Source organism: Indicator indicator, chromosome 8 (genome assembly GCF_027791375.1).
Source record: "Indicator indicator isolate 239-I01 chromosome 8, UM_Iind_1.1, whole genome shotgun sequence".
Classification (NCBI taxonomy): domain Eukaryota; kingdom Metazoa; phylum Chordata; class Aves; order Piciformes; family Indicatoridae; genus Indicator; species Indicator indicator.
The window spans coordinates 3,622,731-3,642,938 of NC_072017.1; the positions used below are offsets into that span (position 1 = coordinate 3,622,731).

The following is a 20,208-nucleotide window of genomic DNA, read 5'->3' on the forward strand; positions in this document are numbered from 1 at the left end:
ACCCTTCTTACCTTCTGACGTGGCTGATTGGGGACTGAAACTACAACAGTATTACAGATTGCCAGAGCAAGAAAGAAGTCAGTGATGTACATTGTCTCCAAAGAGAACTTGCTGGTGGCTTCTTCTGGTTGTTGATAGGAATCAGAAGAAATCTGACTGAACTTCTCCAGCAGTTGTGTGTCTGGTAAAACATCTGTCTCCTGTTGATGAAATGAGCAAAAGTATCCATTAGGGTGTAAGATTAACCTCATTCTCTGGAGCTTAAATCAGTTACAGGTGAATCATCATAGAATGGCTCAGGTTGGAAGGGACCTTAGAGATCCTCTACTCCAACCTCCCCACCATGGGCAGGGACACCTCTCCACTAGACTCAGGCCTGCTCAAGGCCTCAACCTTAGACACCCCCAGGGAGGAGGCAGCCACAACCTGCCTGGGCAGCCTGTTCCAGAATCTCACCATCCTCATACTGAAGAACTTCTTCCTCAGATCCAATCTAACCCTGCTCTCCCTCAGCTTCAAACCATTCCCCCTTGTCCTGTCTCTAGACACCCTGATGAAAAGTCCCTCTGCAGCCTTCCTGTAGGATGCTTTCAGGTATTGCAAGGCAGCTCTAAGGTTTTCTTGGAGTCTTCTCTTCTCTAGGCTGAACAACCCCAGCTCCCTCAGCCCTCATACAACTTCCTTCCTGTCAGATGTTGAGTTGGTTATTCTAGGAACTAGAGGAACACCCTGGTGTCTTCCCTGTCTTATGCTGGCCCAGGGGAAACTTCCTGACAGACAGGTGAACAGCAGAGACTTAGTTCATAGACACTTCAACAGAGATTAAATCCGATTAATGCTATTTAGACACCTCCAGGTTCAGAGGCAGAGGTTTTACCTCTTGCAACGTCCAGTAAATATTGCCCATCTAGGTATTTCCTACTAAGCCCACCAGAACTGTTATTAAGATGAAGTTGATTACTTCAGCTGGATTGATCATGGAGTCACAGCAGCAAGGACCACAGCATAGACCTTTGTGAGCCAGCAAACATCTGCCATGTCTGCTGCAAAGTAGATGCAGCCAGGCAGTTGTGGGAGGCTCTGGTTTTGATGAAAGAAAAAGCCCAGATTTCCTAAATGAGAAGCACTCTGAGCAAATGGAGGTAAAAAGGTATTCCTCCAATGAGTCATTGCAGAAACATAGGATCAGAAGCAACAGCTCCTACTTACAATGGGGCTGCTGAAAGCAACATGTCCTGGGTGGGAAGCATCATCTGTTCCATCTTGCCTTCTTAATAATTGATTCAAAGACTTCCTGTTCAGAGGTCGATTCACAGGTGTGCAGTTGTGCCCCTGGCATTTTGACACATGGGCTGAAGAGCCACACTGATGATCAGCTGAACCCTCATCCTCTGAATCCACCTCTTGATAGGATTCCAACCTCTTTGCTATGGAAAGGGAAACAAAATTATTGTTCCACCAGCAGAAAGAACCTTGGCTAAAACACTGTCTGGAGCTTCAGGAAGCAAAACTTTATCAGTAAGGAATTTGGTATATAGTTAAGAATAATGCACCCCGTGTGAAAAATAAAACCCATAACAAGCCAGCAACACTGACTTGGGGTGCTGCACTTCAAGATCAGCACTCAGCTGGAATGAATCCAGAAGCTGGGATGGGTTCTAGACAACATGAGCTGCATGGAAACAAGCACAGTTAACTGAATGTGCCTCCAGAAGGGCACATTGACAGGAGCCAAATAACAATCATGAGCTACATGAGGGACAACTGAAGAGAGAAAGGAGACACTCTGCTTTCTGTGAACACCGTGGGTCCTATATTGTGGTAAGGCAGGCTCAGGCTGCTTGATAGCAGAGCTTTGTCACAGAAGACATAGTAGAGCAGAATGCCTGAGAAAGCACTGAATGGAGCATCACTGGAGGTCCTGAAGAAACAAAATTAATATTCATAAAGAATTATAGCAACAACTCTGCCTTAGGCCAAAGAAATGGGACCAGATCACCTCCTGATGTGTTTTTATCCTAATTAGCTTATGATTTTATGCCAGTGGCTTGCCAAGTACAGCTGCTAACAGGAACCCACTGAATCTGTGTTTCCCTTCTGCATTGGATACTGCCTCCCACACACATACACATTTGGAGAGTATTTAACTGAAAAGCAGGTTTCAATAATGAAAAAAATGTGTATGAACTGCACTGAGGATATAAATGCAGGGCTGTGCCCCACAAATCTAGCCAGGATGATCAGTAGTGCAAAGAACATCTCTAGCAAATGGAAACAGGCTTGTGCTGTCATGTTCTTGTTAAGAACATACCCCAGTGTTTGCACTGGAGGTCTGGGACACTGTTTGACCACATGCAAGAGGCTGCAATCTCAGCCCAGACAGCAGTGGATCACAGTTCACTATTCAGCTTTCAAGTTTTTAACCTGTCACTGTGAAAACAGCATGCAATGAGCTTGCACTAGCAGTTCAATGTCTCCATCCACAGAGAGCATGAGAAAATTGTCCTGAGAGCTTTGCACTGCCTACTTATTTCATTTAAGTGTGAAAACAAAGAATGGCACCCTAGGAAAAGAAACCATATTAGCATACAGACATCTCCTGCAACACTTCCAATGCTCTATTTTTATTTTTAAAGTGGCAGCTAGTGTACAGGAAAGAAGTGAAAAGCAGGATATTGTTCTATGTGAATGGGAAACTTGTCCCAGATCTGGCACTGAAAATGAGATGGAAATAGGTTTATTTTGTCACATGTGAGTCCTTCTCCTCCTAGCTAAAACACAGAAGCTTAGCTATGCTCAGGAAATTGAGCTGTGAGATTTGCTAGCCTGTTTAGCTCTCATTATTTCCTGTTATCTTCTCTTTCTGGAACACAAATGGAAGCCTCCCATCCTGCCCCTCATCCTGCCATTCTGATGAGTCCAAGGAAAGCAGGGAGACCCGAGGTCACACATTCCTTGGCAGGCCATCTCACTGATGCTAACATGGTCTTAGAAACATTTTTTAATACAATTCTTTTAAAAACAGATCACAGTATCACAGTGCATTAGAGGCTGGAAGGGACCTCAAAAGATCATCAGGTCCAACCCCCCTGCCAAAAGCAGAATCACTTAGGGTAGTCTGCAGAGGAATGCATCCAGGTGAGTTTGGAAAGTCTCCAGAGAAGGAGACTCCACAACCCCCCTGGGCAGCCTGTTCCAGGGCTCTGTCACCCTCACTGGAAAGAAGTTTCTCCTCATGTTGAGCTGAAATCTTCTATGTTCAAGCTTGAACCTCTTGTTTCTTATTACTGTGCACACCACTGAAAAGAGCCTGGCCCCCTCCCCTTGACACCCATCCCGCAGCTATTGATAGACATTGATCAGATCCCCTCTCAGACACAGTACGCCAGGTGGGGTCTCACCAGAGCAGCGTAGAGGGGGAGAGTCACCTCTCTCAACCCACTGGCCACACTTCTCTTGCTGCAACCCAGGATAAAATTGGCTCTCTGGGCTGCAAGTGTCCACTGGCAGCTCATGTTGAGCTTCTCATCCACCAGCACTCCCAAGTCCTTTTCCTCAGGGCTGCTCTCAAGCCAGTCACTGCCCAGCCTTTATCAGTGCTTGGGATTGCCCTGACCCAGATGCAGGACCCTCCACTTGGTCTTGTTGAACCTCGTGAGGTTTGCATGGGTCTCTTAACACACTGCGTATGAAAGGATCCAAATAATGGGGAAAGATGCATGGTTCTTAGTGGAATCAGTCTGAATTCATAGAATCATAGAATGGTCTTGGTTGGAAGGGACCTCCAAAGGTCATTCAGTCCAATCTCTTCTGCAGGGGTATCCTCAACTAGATCAGGGTACCCAGAGCATACCTTCTGTGAGTGTGTGCTGCCACACAAGTCTACTAGATGCCCATCAATACTTTCAGCTTCTCTGAGAAGATTAAAATGGACCCACTGTGAACAGAGGTTTAGTGCCTCACCGTTTTCCTCATGGCAATACTCCTGGCCTGCAATGCTGCACCTCCGAAAAACCATCTTGTTTTCAGTGAGGGTTCCAGTCTTGTCAGAGAAGATGTATTGGATCTGGCCAAGGTCTTCAGCAATGTTCAGTGCTCGACACTGGATTGTTGAGTCTGTTTTCTCATGGTAAAAATCAATGTCATTCTGGATTAAATAAATTTGCCCCAACTTGACAATCTCAATTGAAACGTAGAGTGAAACTGGGATCAAGACCTACCAAGATAAAACATGGGAGATTAGATAAAACCAAACTTTTTGGCCACTTACAAACATGAAGTAGCTCCACTGAAGCTGAAGAGTTACTTCAAGGGTATAAAGGAGATCAGAGTATGTTCCATGTCTAAAGCAGTCCAAAGTTACCTGTAATAAAATTATCATCGTCCAGAACATGTTGAACCCTGCTAATGCTGGAGGAATCAATTTTCCATCTGGCTCAGGGATGTTAAAAAATGGTATTTCTGAATACCTACTTAACCAAACTCCATGGCCTGGAAAACAAGAACAAGACAAAGTGAATCAGTTCAGGGTCATGGTGGTAGATGTTATATGCTCTGTAGGTCTCTCTAAGCTTTTAAACTACCATTTTACCTCTTGAGTTCCCCAATGGGAACCTCATTAAAACTAAGTATCAATGAATAAATACCTTCTATGCATTTCTAGCAACAGCACAGAGGAACAGCATATCTCTGAACTAAAGAAGTGAAGGAGTAAAGGAACCAAGGGGTGAAGGAATCAAGGGGTAAAGGAATCAAGGGGTGAAGGAATCAAGGGGTAAAAGGGGTAAAGCAGTAATGGGGTAAAGGGGTAAAGGGATAAAAGGGTAAAAGAGTAAAGGGGTAAAGGAGTAAAAGGGGTAAAGGAGTAAAAGGGTAAAGGAATAAAGGGGTAAAAGGATAAAGGGATAAAAGGGTAAAGGAATAAAGGAGTAAAGGGGTAAAGGGGTAAAAGGAGTAAAGGGGTAAAGGGATAAAAGGGGTAAAGGAGTAATGGGGTAAAGGGGTAAAGGAGTAAAAGGGGTAAAGGAGTAAAAGGGTAAAGGAATAAAGGGGTAAAAGGATAAAGGGATAAAAGGGTAAAGGAATAAAGGAGTAAAGGAATAAAGGAGTAAAGGGGTAAAGGGATAAAAGGGGTAAAGGAGTAATGGGGTAAAGGGGTAAAGGAGTAAAAGGGGTAAAGGAGTAAAAGGGTAAAGGAATAAAGGGGTAAAAGGATAAAGGGATAAAAGGGTAAAAGAATAAAGGAGTAAAGGAATAAAGGAGTAAAGGAATAAAGGAGTAAAGGAATAAAGGAGTAAAGGGGTAAAGGAATAGCAACTACACTTGGTAAACCTTCCTTTTTTTTCCCCAGAAACACCTCTGGCAAATAATTGTATTATCCTTGCTTGTCTAGGTTAATCTGTGAACACTGTGCCATCATTATTAAATGTAGGCTGAGGTTTTTAAACGTGTTTTGAACACCTTTTTGATTTGTCACAGAAGTTATGTCTGTTTAGATCTACTCAAGCTCACTGTGTAATCAATCCCTAAAATATCAAGACTCCAGTCTCCCAACAATGCTGTGCATGCAGCTAAAAAAGTCTCAAGAGAAAGCAGGAGTTTTACAGAGCAGTTAGCAACAGAAAAGAGAAATGAACCTAAGAACAGGCACTAGAAACACACTTCTTGACCACACTCCAAGTCAAACATGGCAACATGAACTAAAACCTGGCAGCATCCCCAGCTGCTGGGGAATTACACATGGACAAAGGCAGTTTCTGAGATGGGCTGTTACAATGAATTAGGCCCAAATTAAAACACTAAGCACTGCAGGCTGAGAGAGGCAAGCAGCAGGAGTCTGGCAATTCCCACTTACCTGTTGCACCAGTCAAACACATCAAAACCAGCAGCAGAACACACCAAAGAATATCAGTGTTCACCTTCCTCTCCAGTTTGCTGCGCTTGTAATGAGGGCCACTGTTGTTCAGCATGGCTTTGGTTTCATGACCTGGAACACAACATGGGCTGGAAACCTCCAAAAGCAGGCACCAGAACTACCAGTGTTTTGTATTGCTACAGCTCTGGGAAATGGGACATTTCTGTTAACTGGTATTTGAACAGAGATTACAGAGTACTGGAGTACTGCATCCAGCTCTGGAGCCCTCAATATAGGAAGGACATGGACCTGATGGAGCGGGTTCAGAGGAGGGCCATGAAAATGATCAGGGGCTTGGAGCACCTCTGCTACCAGGACAGGCTGAGGGAGCTGGGGGTGTTTAGCTTGGAGAAGAGAAGGCTCTGAGGAGACCTAATAACAGCCTTCCAGTACCTGAAGAGGGCTACAAGAAGGATAAAGCAAGACTGTCTGCAAGGATTGATAGGATGAGGGCAATGGCTTCAAACTAGAGAAGAGCAGATTTAGATTGGATATTAGGAACAAGTTCTGTGCCATGAGAGTGATGGAACACTGGAGCAGGTTGCCCAGGGAGGTGGTTGGGGCCCTATCCCTGGAGATGTTCAAGGTGAGGCTGGACAGGGCTCTGGGCAACCTGATCTAGTTGAGGATGTTCCTGCTGACTGCAGAGGGGGTTGGACTGGATGACCTTTGGAGGTCCCTTCCAACCCAGACCATTCTATGGTTCTATATGAGCAAACTAACTGCTCCTACATGAATTGTGTCCCAAAGAAAAGTGAATAAGCTAAACCAAAAACTGTCATGTACACATTAACTTCTATACTGTCAACAATATTCTTCCCTATAAAAACAATCTTATTCTTGATGATTTCTATATATTTTTTAATATTTTCTACAAAATACTGCCCTTGCATTAGAACTACCTGGTTGGATACATCATATTGATTGGTTTAAAAACCTCTGCCCTTTGAAACAGAGCAATGAAGAGAAAAAATCCCAAGCCAGCCACATGTTTCCATATCCATTGCAAAACCTGGGTCTACCAACACAAACAACAGTGGAGGACAAGGACCTGTTGTCATAGAAGAGAGGCGGGCTCTTATCAACCATCAGACATGTCAGTTCTTTAGACTGTTAAAATAGAAATAAACTTAATCCAGACATGTATCATTAACTTTTCTAGCTACAGCTGCCTTCTGTTGGATTCAAAGTTTTACACTCCCAATTTCCTTTTACATGGTAACTGTTTCTTTGGGCACACAGAATCATAGACTGCTAGGGGTTGGAAGAGCATCGAGTCCAGTCCCCCCTGCTGAAGCAGGATCACCTAGGGCAGGTTACACAGGAACTCATCCAGATGGGTCTTGAAAGTCTCTAAAGAAGGAGATTCCACAACCTCTCTGGGCAGCCTGTTCCAGTGCTCTGTCACCCTTACAGCAAAGAAGTTTTTCCTCATGTTGAGGTGGACCCTCCTGTGTTCCAGCTTGTACCCATTGCCCCTAACTCTATGCTGTTTGCAGGGCAAGCTGTGGCAGGCAGGGTGGGCTCACTGACCTGCATATACTACTATGCCCACAACAGCCTCTGTGTTTCTCACAGTGCATCCTCGGAGCAGTAAGTTCTCCTTGCTGAGGCCCACTCGGTCCTTGTTGGAATGCTCACTGGAAAACAAACAAACAAAAGCACAGGACTTCAGCTGCAGGACTCCAGTAATTACCACTCAGGCTTTGCAAAACCACTAGAAAGCAGGTTTCCCACACTGCCTGCCATTCTGACATTCCTGATGGGACTTTTCAAAAGGATGAGGCAGCGTGCCTGCAGATCCCTTTGACAAACCCAGGCATGGAGGCACTGTAGTAAGATCTTCTGGTGTTTACAAGCTCAGCATTTTCCAGCTGGCCTATGAAAAGCAGGCAACACTATTGAAAAAGAGCTCAGACAGAGACTGGAGGTCTGAAAGCCTGTGATTGCATTGCCAACATCAGCAAAAGATTGAACAACATTTGAAATCTTATTCTAAATAAACTGTGAGCACTGTTACCCCTGTGGCATACTTTCAGTGCAAGGTGCTTCCTCAGAGACTACAATTTTACATCTATTTATTTCTCTTTCCATCTCTCTCACATGCTGGTGCCCACAGGGAAGAATGCATAGATTGTAACTCCCCAAACCTGGAAAACAGTCACTTTATGGAACAGTGTTTTCTTTTCCTACTGTCTGTATTACAAAAACCAATAGATTGGTCAAAAGGACTTTGGTCAAGTCACTCATGGTTACACAAAACAAATCAGAATGGGAGAGGAAGCCAGCCACTGACATTTCCAATTCTGAGCAATCATTATCATCGTAGAATGGCTCAGGTTGGAAGGGACCTCAGAGAAATGAGCAAAAGTATCCATTAGGGTGTAAGATTAACCTCATTCTCTGGAGCTTAAATCAGTTACAGGTGAATCATCATAGAATGGCTCAGGTTGGAAGGGACCTTAGAGATCCTCTACTCCAACCTCCCCACCATGGGCAGGGACACCTCTCCACTAGACTCAGCTGCTTAAGGCCTCATCCAACCTGGCCTTTAACACCCCCAGGGAGGAGGCAGCCACAACATCCCTGGGCAGCTTGTTCCAGAGTCTCACCACCCTCCTACTGAAGAACTTCTTTCTAAGATGCAGTTTGAACCTAGTATCCCCTCAGCTTCAAACCATTCCTCCTTGTCCTGTCTCTAGACACCCTGATGAGAAGTTCCCCTGCAGCCTTCCTGTAGGATGCTTTCAGGTATTGCAAGGCAGCTCTAAGGTCCCCTCAGAGCCCTCTCCTCTTCAGGCTGGCCAGACCCAGCTCCCTCAGCCTACCCTCACAGCAAAGGTGTGCCAGTTCTTGGATTATCTTTGTGGCCCTTCTCTGGGCTCACTCCACCTGTTCTGCACATTTACAACTTAAAACCTCCCACCTTTTTTTTTTTTAATTTTTTTAAACCAGAAATTTCTGAGTTAAAAAAGAAAAAAGAAATCCATTTACGTCAAGATCTGGTTAATCAACAGAATTCTGCATTTTGCCTAGCCTGTGTTATACGCAGGCCATGGCCCAGGCCAAACACTGTAGGTATCCAATGTTATGAAGAGCAGATTTGAAACAGCTATTTCAAATATGGAACACACACTCACAAAGCAGCCTGAACTACGATGCTAAAAACATTCAATATAAACTAAAAACCAATAGTGGGCTTCCCAGTTCACAACCTGCTGCTCAGAAAGCTCTTCTGGAGCTCCATCTGCTGGGCTGCACTCAGAAACATGCCGACTTCTACACATATTGCCACTATTTCTTCAAGCAAACATTGCAAGCTCTCTGAAGATCAGAAAGGGCACCAAAGCAAATGACAACATCTCAAAGAGCCACTGAGCCTCCTGTGGCAGTTTTAGGCTGTGCCTAGGAAAAATTTTCCACAGATTGAGTAGGAAAGTGGTAGAATGTAAATAAATTACCATTGGATGTATAGGGGAAAGTAATGATAAGGTCTAAGTAATGCCATTGGTCTGATAACTAATTGGCTGTAAAGGGGAAAATAATGATAAGGTCTAAGTAATGCCAACGGTCTGATAACTAACATAAAGTTAGTTGTATAAAGGAACTCTTTACCTTTTTTACTTCCTTCCTCTAGCAGATACTAGCTGGTGCTTTTGCTTGGCTGTTGCTGACCTTGGCTGCATTCTTGTTGTGGTTAAGTACTAATAAGCTACTCTCTGCTTTTCTCCTTTTTTCTTGTTCCATGCACAGGGGGGAAGGAGGGGAAGACAAGGAAGCTGTTGGTAACCCCCTGGTTTTATCCAGGGGGGTGGTTCTTGTGTTGTTTATAAATTGCAAATACATGTAAATATTGCATATTTTGTACATATTCATTGCATTTCATATTTTAGATTGTAGTTTTGTTTGTAACTAAAGCTGCACTTGCTTCCACCTGAGCTAGTCTGGCAATTTTATTTTTGGGAGGGCAATTTCAACCCACCAGATCTACTTACACAAAGCCTCGGAAGTGATTGAGGTCATCGTTAGGACTTTCACATTCTATTCTACTGGAAAAGTTTTCTGGGTCAATTTCAGAGACCTAAAGCCACAGAAAAAGAAAAAAATAAATAAATAAATCCAGAGAACTCAGACAAAATATGACGGAACTTTAAAAAAAAAACAACAAACCATGAATTCCTATTTAAAAATGCAGTAATGATATCTGAAAAGCAAAAGTTTCCCACAGTTTTGTTTTTTATCATGATAGGGGAAAAATAAAAGAGGCACCACCTTCTCTGCAAGCAGAATTTCTTCCAAGCAGCCACTGTCTCCAATCCCAAAAGCAAGCAGGTAGGACTTTTGCATGATATTTGAGCCTTACCAGTACTGAAGAAAGAGCTGTTATGAAAGATTAGAAATCTGTGTTGTGAATAAAGAGCAGATGAGCACTTCAGTGAAAAAAGTGAAACAAGTATCCATTATTAATAAAGAATGAAACCTGGCAAGAAGTAAGTGAAAAGCCAAAATGTTTTATCTTTATGGTCTTGACCATGTGACTTCCATGGTTGAACAGCAGAGATCTACCAATCTCCCACCACTGTTTGGTATCTGTAAACCCTCTGAGACCCAGTGACACTCAGCCTTGCCAGTGAGAGATGACTCTCCTAATGCTGTTCACACAAGGCTTGCAGCAAAGAAAAAAAAATCAGGAGTTCCAAAGGTTTTATAAATCATAGAATGGTCTGGGTTGGAAGGGACCTCCAAAAGTCATCTACTCCAACCCCTTCTGCAGTCAGCAGGGACATCCTCAACAAGATCAGGTTGCCCAGAGCCCTGTTGAACCTCACCTTGAATATCTCCATGGATGGGGCCTCAACCACCTCCCTGGGCAACCTGTTCCAGTGTTCTACCACCCTCATGGTGCAGAACTTGGTCCTAACATCTAATTTAAATCTCCTCTTCTCTAGTTTGAAGCCATTGCCCCTCATCTTATCATTGCAAGCCTTTGCAAACCGTCTCCTTAAAGGACTAGAATTGCAGCTAAAAATACATTTGCAACATGAAAAAACTGTGTAAGAGAGAAGACAGTATCTGCTTCTGCCTCTAGGTCTTCATTCAGGACAGACCTTCCTTCTAAGGAATTCCAGGTTCTCACCCATGATACACACCATACATGACATTCACCTGAATAGTTACTTTTACTGGCTTGCATTACTCAAAAATAGATCTCTTTTTTTTCCCTCTAGGTTAAATGAAGACACAAGGATTAGCTTAGAAATAACTCTTTGCTTCTTGGTCATTGGCCAAGAATGCCAATGGCATCCTGGCCTGCATCAGAAATAGTGTGGCCAGCAGGAGCAGGAAAGTCCACACCTTGAGTACTGTGTCCAGTTCTGGGCTCCTCAATTTAAGAAGGACATTGAGATACTTGAACGTGTCCAGAGAAGGGCAAGGAGGCTGGGGAGGGGTCTGGAGCACAGCCCTGTGAGGAAAGGCTGAGGGAGCTGGGGGTGTTTAGCCTGGAGAAGAGGAGGCTCAGGGGAGACCTCATTGCTGTCTACAACTACCTAAAGGGAGGTTGTAGCCAGGTGGGGGTTGGTCTCTTCTCCCAGGTACCCAGTGACAGAGCAAGAGGACACAGTCTCAAGCTGTGCAGGGGAAGTTTAAGCTCAAGGTGAGGAGAAAGTTCTTAACAGAAAGAGTAATTGGCCATGGAATGTGCTGCCCAGGGAGGTGGTGGAGTCACTGTCCCTGGAAGTGTTCAAAAAAAGCTTGGATGTGGCATTTGGAGCCATGGCTTAGTTGTCAGGATGTGTTAGGTACTAGGTAATAGGTTGGACTTGATGATCTCTGAGGTCTTTCCCAACCTGGTTGATTCTGTGATTCTGTGAATTCAAGCAGCACATCAGAATGATGTTGCTTATTTTAAGATGGGGAAGAATTAGACCATCTAGAGGGCTGGGTGGTTTGGTTTCTTTTTTTTTTTTAGCAGACAATCTGTGGTGTCAGCTTCCTTCTGTCACTATAAGCACACAATTATCACCTGCTCTGAATATCCTCTCACCACCTGCCTCTGCTTTAGGTTGGTTTCTCCATCAAGGCCAGCAGTTTCAATATAACAGATGCCATCCAGGTCACTAGAATACAAGAGCACCATGTCAGCAGGAATGATTTCATTACGGGATAGCCGGATGAAGTCCCCAACGTTGACATTTTTCCAGTGTTTATCCATGTATTTCTTCTCCTTCCTGGAACAGAGATAAAAACAGCCACTTTTTAAAACTGCATAAACTGAAAGCTCAGAGAAACACACTGTAACTAGAAAACTACTCTAAATAGTTAATTTATGCTTCCAAGTCATTAAAATACACCTCTGATGAGAAAGTCTATTAGCTCAAGGTGAGTATAAAGAATCAGCCCTGGGGTGCAAGCCCTGGTTTTCTGGGAATGGCATTCTAGACACTCTCTCAGAATAATTTTAGCTCTCCATAAAATTCATTCCACTTGCTTTCATAGAATGGCTTAGGTTGGAAGAGACTTTAGAGATCAGCTAATCCAACCTCCCTACCATGGGCTGGGATGCCTCTCTAAACAGACTTGGCTGCTCAAGGCCTCATCCAACCAGATCTTCAACATCCCAAGGAAAGAGGCAGCCACAGCCTCCCTGGGCAGCTTGTTCCAGAGTCTCACCACCCTTGTACTGAAGAACTTCTTCTTAAGATCCAGTCTAACCCTACTCTCCCTCAGCTTCAAACTATTCCCTCTTGTCCTATTGCTAGACACCTTGATGGAAAAGTCCCTCTGCAGCCTTCCTGTAGGATCTCTTCAGGTATTGGAAGGCAGCTATTAGGTCCCTCCAGAGTCTTCTCCAGGCTGAACACCCTCAGCTCCCTCAGCCTGTCCTCACAGCAGAGGAGCTTCAGCTCTTGGATCATCTCTGTGACCTCCTCTGGATTCACTCCAACATCTCTGTGTCCTTTTTATGATGGAGACATCAGAACTGGATGTAGTATTGGAGGTGGGGTCTCAGTGGAGCACAGTCAAGGGGCAGAATCCCTTCTCTTGCCCTGCTGCCCACACCTCTCTTTATGCAGCCCAGCACACAATTTCCCTTCTGGGCTGCATGAGGGCACTGCCAGCTCATGGAGAACTTCTCATCAACCAACACCCCCAAGTCTCTTTCTTCAGATCTACCCTCAGCCCACTCTGCATCCAGCCTGGATCTGTGCCTTTCAACGCTTCCAACATAAATAATCGTGTAATTCCATTGAGCATCCAGAAAGCAAACCAAAAGATTTATCAACAGAAAATAAACCAGAAAGACTTCTATCTCTTCACCTGCTATAAACTTTGGTTACCAAGTTGTTTATCTGTTTATCCATTTTATATCTTGAGTAATCTTCCAGACCATCTTTCACTGCAATAATTGTCAGAACTGCTACTAGAGGTAGCATTGTAATTTCTTTTTGGAAGGCTTCAACCAGAGGAACCCAATTTAGGACAACTAGAAATAGGAAATACAAGTTGGCAACTCTGAAACAAAGAGAAAACACAGGAGTTAGGTGTGCTAGCAGTCATCTTTATTCCTCTACTTCATGATATATAAACACTTAAGCTAGCAGTAATTCACCTTTTCTTCACCCCAACTGCAATTCAAGATTCAAGTATGCAGAACTCTGTTCTCATCCTCCAGTCATTAGATTACTTTACTGCACAGTTGCTCAATGTGCATATCAGAAGATCACAGAATCATAGAACGGCTCAGGTGGGAAGGGACCTTAGAGACCATCCACTCCAATCTCCCTGCTATGGGCAGAGATGCCTCTTAACTAGACTCAACTGCTCAAAGCCTCATCCAGCCTGGCCTTGAACACTCCCAGGGATAAGGCAGCCACAATTTCCCTGGGCAACCTATTCCAGAGTCTCATTACCCTTGTACTGAAGAATTTCTTCCTAAGATCCAGTCCAAACCTACTCTCCCTCAGCTTCAAACCATTCCCCCTTGTTTCATCTCTAGACACCCTTAGGAAGAGTCCCTCTCCAGTCTTCCTGTAGGCTCCCTTCAGGGACTGGAAGGCAACTATAAGGTCCCCCAAGACTTCTCTTCTCCAGACTGAACCCCATCTCACTCAGCCTGTCCTCATAGCAGAGGTGTTCCAGCCTTTGGATCATCTTTGTGGCCTCCTCTGCACTCACTTCAAAAGCTCTGTGTCCTTCTTATGATGGGGACACCAGAACTGGATGCAGTACTCAAAGAGGGGTCTCAGCAGAGCAGTCAAGGGGCAGAATCCCCTCTCTTGCCCTGCTGCCCACACTCCTCTTGATGAAGCCTAGGATATAGTTTGCCTTCTGGGCAGAAATCAAATGTTCAAACATGTCCTCAAGGCACAAGTCTTCTAGTGAGGCTTTGGTGAACCTCCCTCTCAAATTTCCAAGTCTTTTAAACTTAACTTTCTCGTTTCCCAGGACCCTTTTTTTTCCTTTTTTAAAGTGACCCACCCTATGATTTCCTTGCGTGACTTTACAAACCATCAGTCCTCCAAGCAGAAGGAGGATGTGGAAAAAAAAAAATGGCAAGAGAGAAAGACATGAGGGAAGAAATACATGAAATGAGCTGAAAATCCTGCTGCAGGTTGCTGTGTGGCAGTGTTGTGAAAGTAAGGGATCTTTCAATAATCCCTTATATCATATAAATTATATTTCATAAGATAGAAGTTTTACATAAACTTATATAAATTTATATAAACTTTATATGATGTTATATAAATTTATATAAACTTTATGTTATATAAATTTATATAAACTTTATATAACTTTATATAAATTTATTAAAAATGTTTTATAAAATATTAATTGAATTTTTAAAAATTATTGTTAAAATTATATTTTATAATGGTAATTATTTATTATTATATTTTATGATATATACATTTTATAATTATATAAAATATTGTAGACTCATAGAATCAGTCAGGGTTGGAAGGGACCACAAGGATTATCCAGTAGTTCCAACCCCCCTGCCATGGGCAGGGACACCTCACACTACATCAGGCTGCCCAGAGCCTTATCCAGCCTGGCCTTAAACACCTCCAGGGATGGGGCCTCAACCCTGGACAACCCATTCCAGGCTCCCAGCACTCTCATGGGGAAGAACTTCTTCCTTACATCCAGTCTGAATCTCCCCACTTCCAGCTTTGTTCCATTCCCCCTAGTCCTGTCACTACCTGATAGCCTAAAAAGTCCCTCCCCAGTTTTCTTGGAGCCCCCTTCAGACACTGGAAGGCCACAATAAGGTCTCCTCAGATCCTTCTCCTCTCCAGACTGAACAGCCTCAACTCTCTCAGTCTCTCCTCATAGGAGAGGAGCTCCAGCCCTCTGCTCATCCTCATGGCCCTTCTCTGGACACCTTCCAGCATGTCCATATCCCTCTTGTAATAGGGGCTCCAGAACTGGACGCAGTACTCCAGGTGGGGTCTCATCAGAGCAGAGTAGAAGAATATGCAGAAAACGATCAGCCCAAGACTCAAGAGCCAACACTGATGATGCTGAAGAGACTCCGGCCAAGCAACACAGACCTGTTCAGCAGGGACAGGCAACTTGGGAGGAAGAATACTTTTCTAACAGCTGTCTATACAGCAACACACCTTTAAAGGGTTCCACTTGAGAAGAATCACCCCCATCCAAAAGCAGTGGATTACCTGTGAAACTGTTCAAACAAATTCCGTGGGAGAAAATTCAGTAAAGTGTACTTCGTGGTCCGGATTTTATTGTTCATGTACAGTTTGGATACTTTTTCATACTCTTCCTTAAAATGCCCCAAACAGGGTATCACTATCCTGTGTTTCCCAGTAGTTTTTGATGACTGATAGCACTTGTTACTTGCATTGTTGCTGCTGCTGCTGCTACCTTCTCCACCCTCTGCAGATATCAGTCGCTGCCAGCGGTACCGGGCCCAGCGGATGGGATCTGCCATCCTGCCTGACACCTCTTCTAAGCCAAGGAGGGTCCTCTACCTAGAAACAAGTTAAAATACATGTTGAAATAAGCAATAATTCTTTAAAGACCTTCCAACTGGAAGGTCACAGTTACAGTTCTGAGTAAGCCTAGGAAAACGCCATTCGCATGTTTTGGTTTTACAAAGCCCAGAGAGTGAATAGGTTATGTGAGGTCAGGGAACTCTGCTTCAAGAGGTTGAATTTCACAGAATCACAGAAACATTCAGGTTGGTAAAGACCCTCCAGGATCACCAAGTCCAACTCAGAACCCTACTCTGCAAAGTCAACCCCTGATTTCACAGGTTGCATAGGATTGGAAGGGACCCTCAAAGGTCATCTTGTCCAACCCCCTGCATTCAGCAAGGACACCTCCAACTAGATCAGGCTGCCCAGGGCCACATCAAATCTGACCTTGAATGTCTCCAGAGATGGGGCCTCAACTACATCCCTGGGCAGCCTGTTCCAGTATTTTACCACTCTGATAGAACTTCTTCCTTATGTCCAACCTAAACCCACCCTGCTCCACTTTCAAACCATTGCCCCAGTCCCATCACTACCGACCCTGCTAAACCCTTCCCCAGCCTTCAGGTATTGAAATGTAGCTATAAGGTCTTCCTAGAGCCTCCTCTTCTCCAGGCTGAACAGCTCCAATTCTTTCAGCCTGTCTTTGTAGAAGAGGTGTTCCAGCCCTCTGATCATCTTTGTGGCCCTCCTCTGGATGTCCTCCAGCAGGTCCTTGTCCCTCTTGTGTTTCAGGTCCCATAGCTGGACACAGTACTCCAGGTGAGGTCTCAACAGAGCACAGCAGCAGAATCACCTCTCTGGATCTGCTGGCCACACTTCTGATACAGCCCAGGATGTGATTTGCCCAAGTGCACACTGTTGGCTCAAGCCCAGCTTCTCACCCACCAGCACCCCCAAGCCCTTTTCTGCAGGGCTGCTCTCAATTTCATCATCCCCCAGCCTGTACTCACATCGAGCCCCAACCTAAGCACAGGACCTCATCTGAACTTCATTCACCCTTTTAGGATCTTAGCTTTCGATTACTGTTTAAAGTGCAGAACATTTTTGTAACAGCACCTTGTGTAAGCAGCCCAACCACGAGCTTCTCCTGCTGCAGTATGGTGACAAAGCAGACACACTGCCAGTTCTGCAGAGAGTAGCATTTTGAAAGGAGTCCTTATCTCAGACACTGCAGACCTTGCTGATGCTTAACAACCTTTACTAAACCCAGGTGCCAACAACAGAACAATAGGCAGCCTTAGGCTTGAAGTGAGGAATCCCCAGCAAAAGGCACTAAGTATCTATCATGAACAAAAGCTCTCTTCCTATTGAATTAGAAACAGGTCTGAGAACTTTTGCCAGCTGAGAGGATGAAAAACCTTCTTGCCAATGTTTTTCCTCTATTCACCTTAGCTAAACTCCAGCAGTCTAGACAGGAATTTGTTTTCCCAAAGAAAGCCAAAGTTCATGGCTATAGGTGATCCTTTCTCAAACAGGGCAGGTGGGAATGCTGTTAAAACTGCAGAAATCTGGAAACATGGGCAAGGTGTCCTCAGCAGGTCCTCTAGCAATGAGGTGGTACTAATACATCTACTTCAACCTGTTATGTCCTTAAAAAGAAGAAGATTCTGCAAACTTGCTAAAAAGCTTGGTTCACTGTATCACTACCCTAGAGCTAGAAAGCTTTCCCCCAGCATCTAACTGGACTCCTCCTCTCATCAAATTAAGGTGGTGCATTGTTGTCCTGTCATCAGTAGATGTGGACAGCACTTGACTGTTACAATCTTCATGTCTTGGTAGACTGCTACCACATACATGAAACTGATGTTCCTCTTTAGAAGTCATGTAAAGGGAGAATAGGAACAGAAAGAAAACAAACCTCTACACAGCATTTCCCCTCAGCATCCCCCAGCAGTTCCCACATGAATTACTGTTCTCCCAAGGCCCTTTAGTAATGCTTCCCCAAGCAATGCAGGCAACCAGTCTGAGAAGAAAAAAAAAAGAGGGAAAAAAAAGAAAGAAAAAAACCCAACTTTTTTTCTCAGTGCTGAACCTTGTGGTCTCAAAAACCATGAAAAAAATCACAGAATTTTAAGGGTTGGAAGGGATCTCCAGGGACTAAGTCCAACCCCTCTGCCAAAGCAGGATCACCTGAACTCCAGAAAACAAGCTCTCAGGGCTAATGGGATGAAAAGGCTTTAAATGGCAGATCCTGTTCACACAGCAGACAAAATAACCTTGACAGCTAAATCAACTTGAAAAGCTTAAGAATTACATCAGCAACATGCAAATAAAGATAGGAAGAGAGAGAGTTGTGAATCAAGCAAAACAAAAAAAGAGAAAAACCTGACAAAATGTCCAAACCTCCCTCCTAAATTCTAGCTTTTTGGCTTTTCTAATTTATGGCCATTTTGTAGCATTTGATACTCAGTGATCACTGTTTAAAAAAAAATAAAAATAAAAGAGGAGGTAAGAGGGCAAGAGTTGAGGGAGAAAAAGAGTTGAGGGAAGTCAGAATTCTCACCACTGGATCGAAGCCAAAGGTTTACACTGCAATATGCAAGTGCTGCTGAAGAGCAGTCACCCCTCACTACATGCACATCCTGACACAGCTCCACAACCTCTGCCCCACCCTTCCTCATCCTCCTTCAGAGAAGCTGAAGTTTAAAAATGAACAGGAAATATCAGATTAGTTGTGTGCACTGCACATTTCTGCCAGGATCCTCAGCGTTTTATTGGGCCAGTTTTTAAAGAAAACTCTGCAGAGGGTTGTATGGGCAAGAAATAACCAACACAGACAGGATCACAGTATCACAGTGGATGTTACTAGGGACCTCAAGAGGTCATCAGGTCCAATCCCCCTGCCAAAGCAGGATCACTTAGGGTAGTCCATACAGAAATGCATCCAGGTGGGTTTGGAAAGTCTCCAGAGAAGGAGACTCCACAACCCCCCTGGGCAGCCTGCTCCAGGGCTCTGTCACCCTCACTGGAAAGAAGTTTCTCCTCATGTTGAGCTGAAATCTCCTGTGTTCTAGTTTGTATCCATGGTTCCTTGTCTTATCACTGTGAAGCTGGCCCCCTCCACTTGACACCCACCCCTCAGCTATTTATAGACATTGATCAGATCCCCTCTCAGTCTTCTCTTCTCCAGACTAAACAGCCCCAGGGCTCTTCAAGTCCTCTAATCATTCTTGTGGCTCTCTGTTGGACTCTCTCCAGCAGGTCTCTGTCTCTCTTGAACTGGGGAGCCCAAAACTGGACACAGGATTGCAGCTGTGGTCTCAGCAGGGCAGAGTAGAGAGGTAGAAGAACTTCCCCAGCCCTGCTGGACACACCTTGCTTGATGCATCCCAGGAACCCCTTGGCTCTCTTGGCCACAAGATCACATTGTTGTTCCATGCAGAACTTGCTGTCCAGCAGCACTCCAAGTTCTTTCTCTGTGGAGCTGCTTTCCAGCAGGGCAGCTCCTAACCTGTCCTGGTGCCTGTTGTTATTCCTCCCTGAGCACCACAACACATTGCAAACACTGGATATGAAGCAGCAAGTAATCTCTTACGGGGGCAATCCAAAGCACAAAAACAGGATGTGCGAGGAGTGGCTTGAGAGCACTCTCAAGAAGAACTTGGGGGTATCAGCTGAGGAAAAACTCAACATGAGCTGGCAATGGTCACTGGCAACCCAGAAGGCAACCGTGTCCTGGGCTGTATCAAAAGAAGTGTGACCAGAAGGACAAGAGAGGTGATTCTGTCCCTCTGCTCTGTTCTCCTGAGACCCCACCTGAAGTGCTGCATCCAGTTCTGATGCTTCCCACAAAAAGAGGGACATGGAACTGCTGGAGTGGGTCCAGAAGAGGGCTACAAAGATAATCAGAGGGTTGGAGCACCTCCCCTGTACAGCAACAGGCTGAGAGAGTTGGGGCTGTTATCTGGAGAAGGGAAGACCTTATCTGGGTAGACCTTACATCAGCCTTCCAGCACCTAAGGGGGGGTCTACAAGAAAGCCTGAAAGGGATTTGTTACAAGGGCTTGTAGTGATAGGAAGAGGGAATGGACTGAAGCTTGAGAAGGGAAGATTTAGACTGGAAATTAGGAAGAAATTCTCTACAGTGAGGGTGGTCAGACACTGGGACAGGCTACCCAGGGAGGTTGTGGCTGCACCCTCTCTGGAGGTGTTCAAGGCCAGCTTGGATGAGGCCTTAAGCAGCCTGGGCTGGTGGAAGGTGTCCCTGCCCATGGCAGGGAGGTCAGAACCTATGGCAGGGAGGTCAGAACTGGATGATCTTTAAGGTCCCTTCCAAAGCAAACCATTCTATGA

The 20,208-nt window shown here is 44.7% G+C and overlaps 1 protein-coding gene across 1 annotated transcript in view; it reads right to left on the bottom strand.

Annotated features, from left to right (window-relative positions):
* The window catches only part of ATP10D (ATPase phospholipid transporting 10D (putative)), a 33,781-nt gene extending 17,912 nt beyond the window's left edge, over positions 1 to 15,869 (bottom strand). The window contains exons 1-10 of the mRNA XM_054383294.1: positions 15,595 to 15,869; positions 13,235 to 13,429; positions 11,940 to 12,144; positions 9,910 to 9,995; positions 7,448 to 7,554; positions 5,855 to 5,986; positions 4,364 to 4,491; positions 3,964 to 4,216; positions 1,210 to 1,427; positions 12 to 200 (exon numbers count right to left, since the gene is read on the bottom strand). Of these exons, the coding sequence (XP_054239269.1) occupies positions 12 to 200; positions 1,210 to 1,427; positions 3,964 to 4,216; positions 4,364 to 4,491; positions 5,855 to 5,986; positions 7,448 to 7,554; positions 9,910 to 9,995; positions 11,940 to 12,144; positions 13,235 to 13,429; positions 15,595 to 15,869 (1,788 nt within the window). The remainder of the gene's footprint in view (positions 1 to 11; positions 201 to 1,209; positions 1,428 to 3,963; positions 4,217 to 4,363; positions 4,492 to 5,854; positions 5,987 to 7,447; positions 7,555 to 9,909; positions 9,996 to 11,939; positions 12,145 to 13,234; positions 13,430 to 15,594) is intronic.
* Positions 15,870 to 20,208: the final 4,339 nt, after the last annotated feature.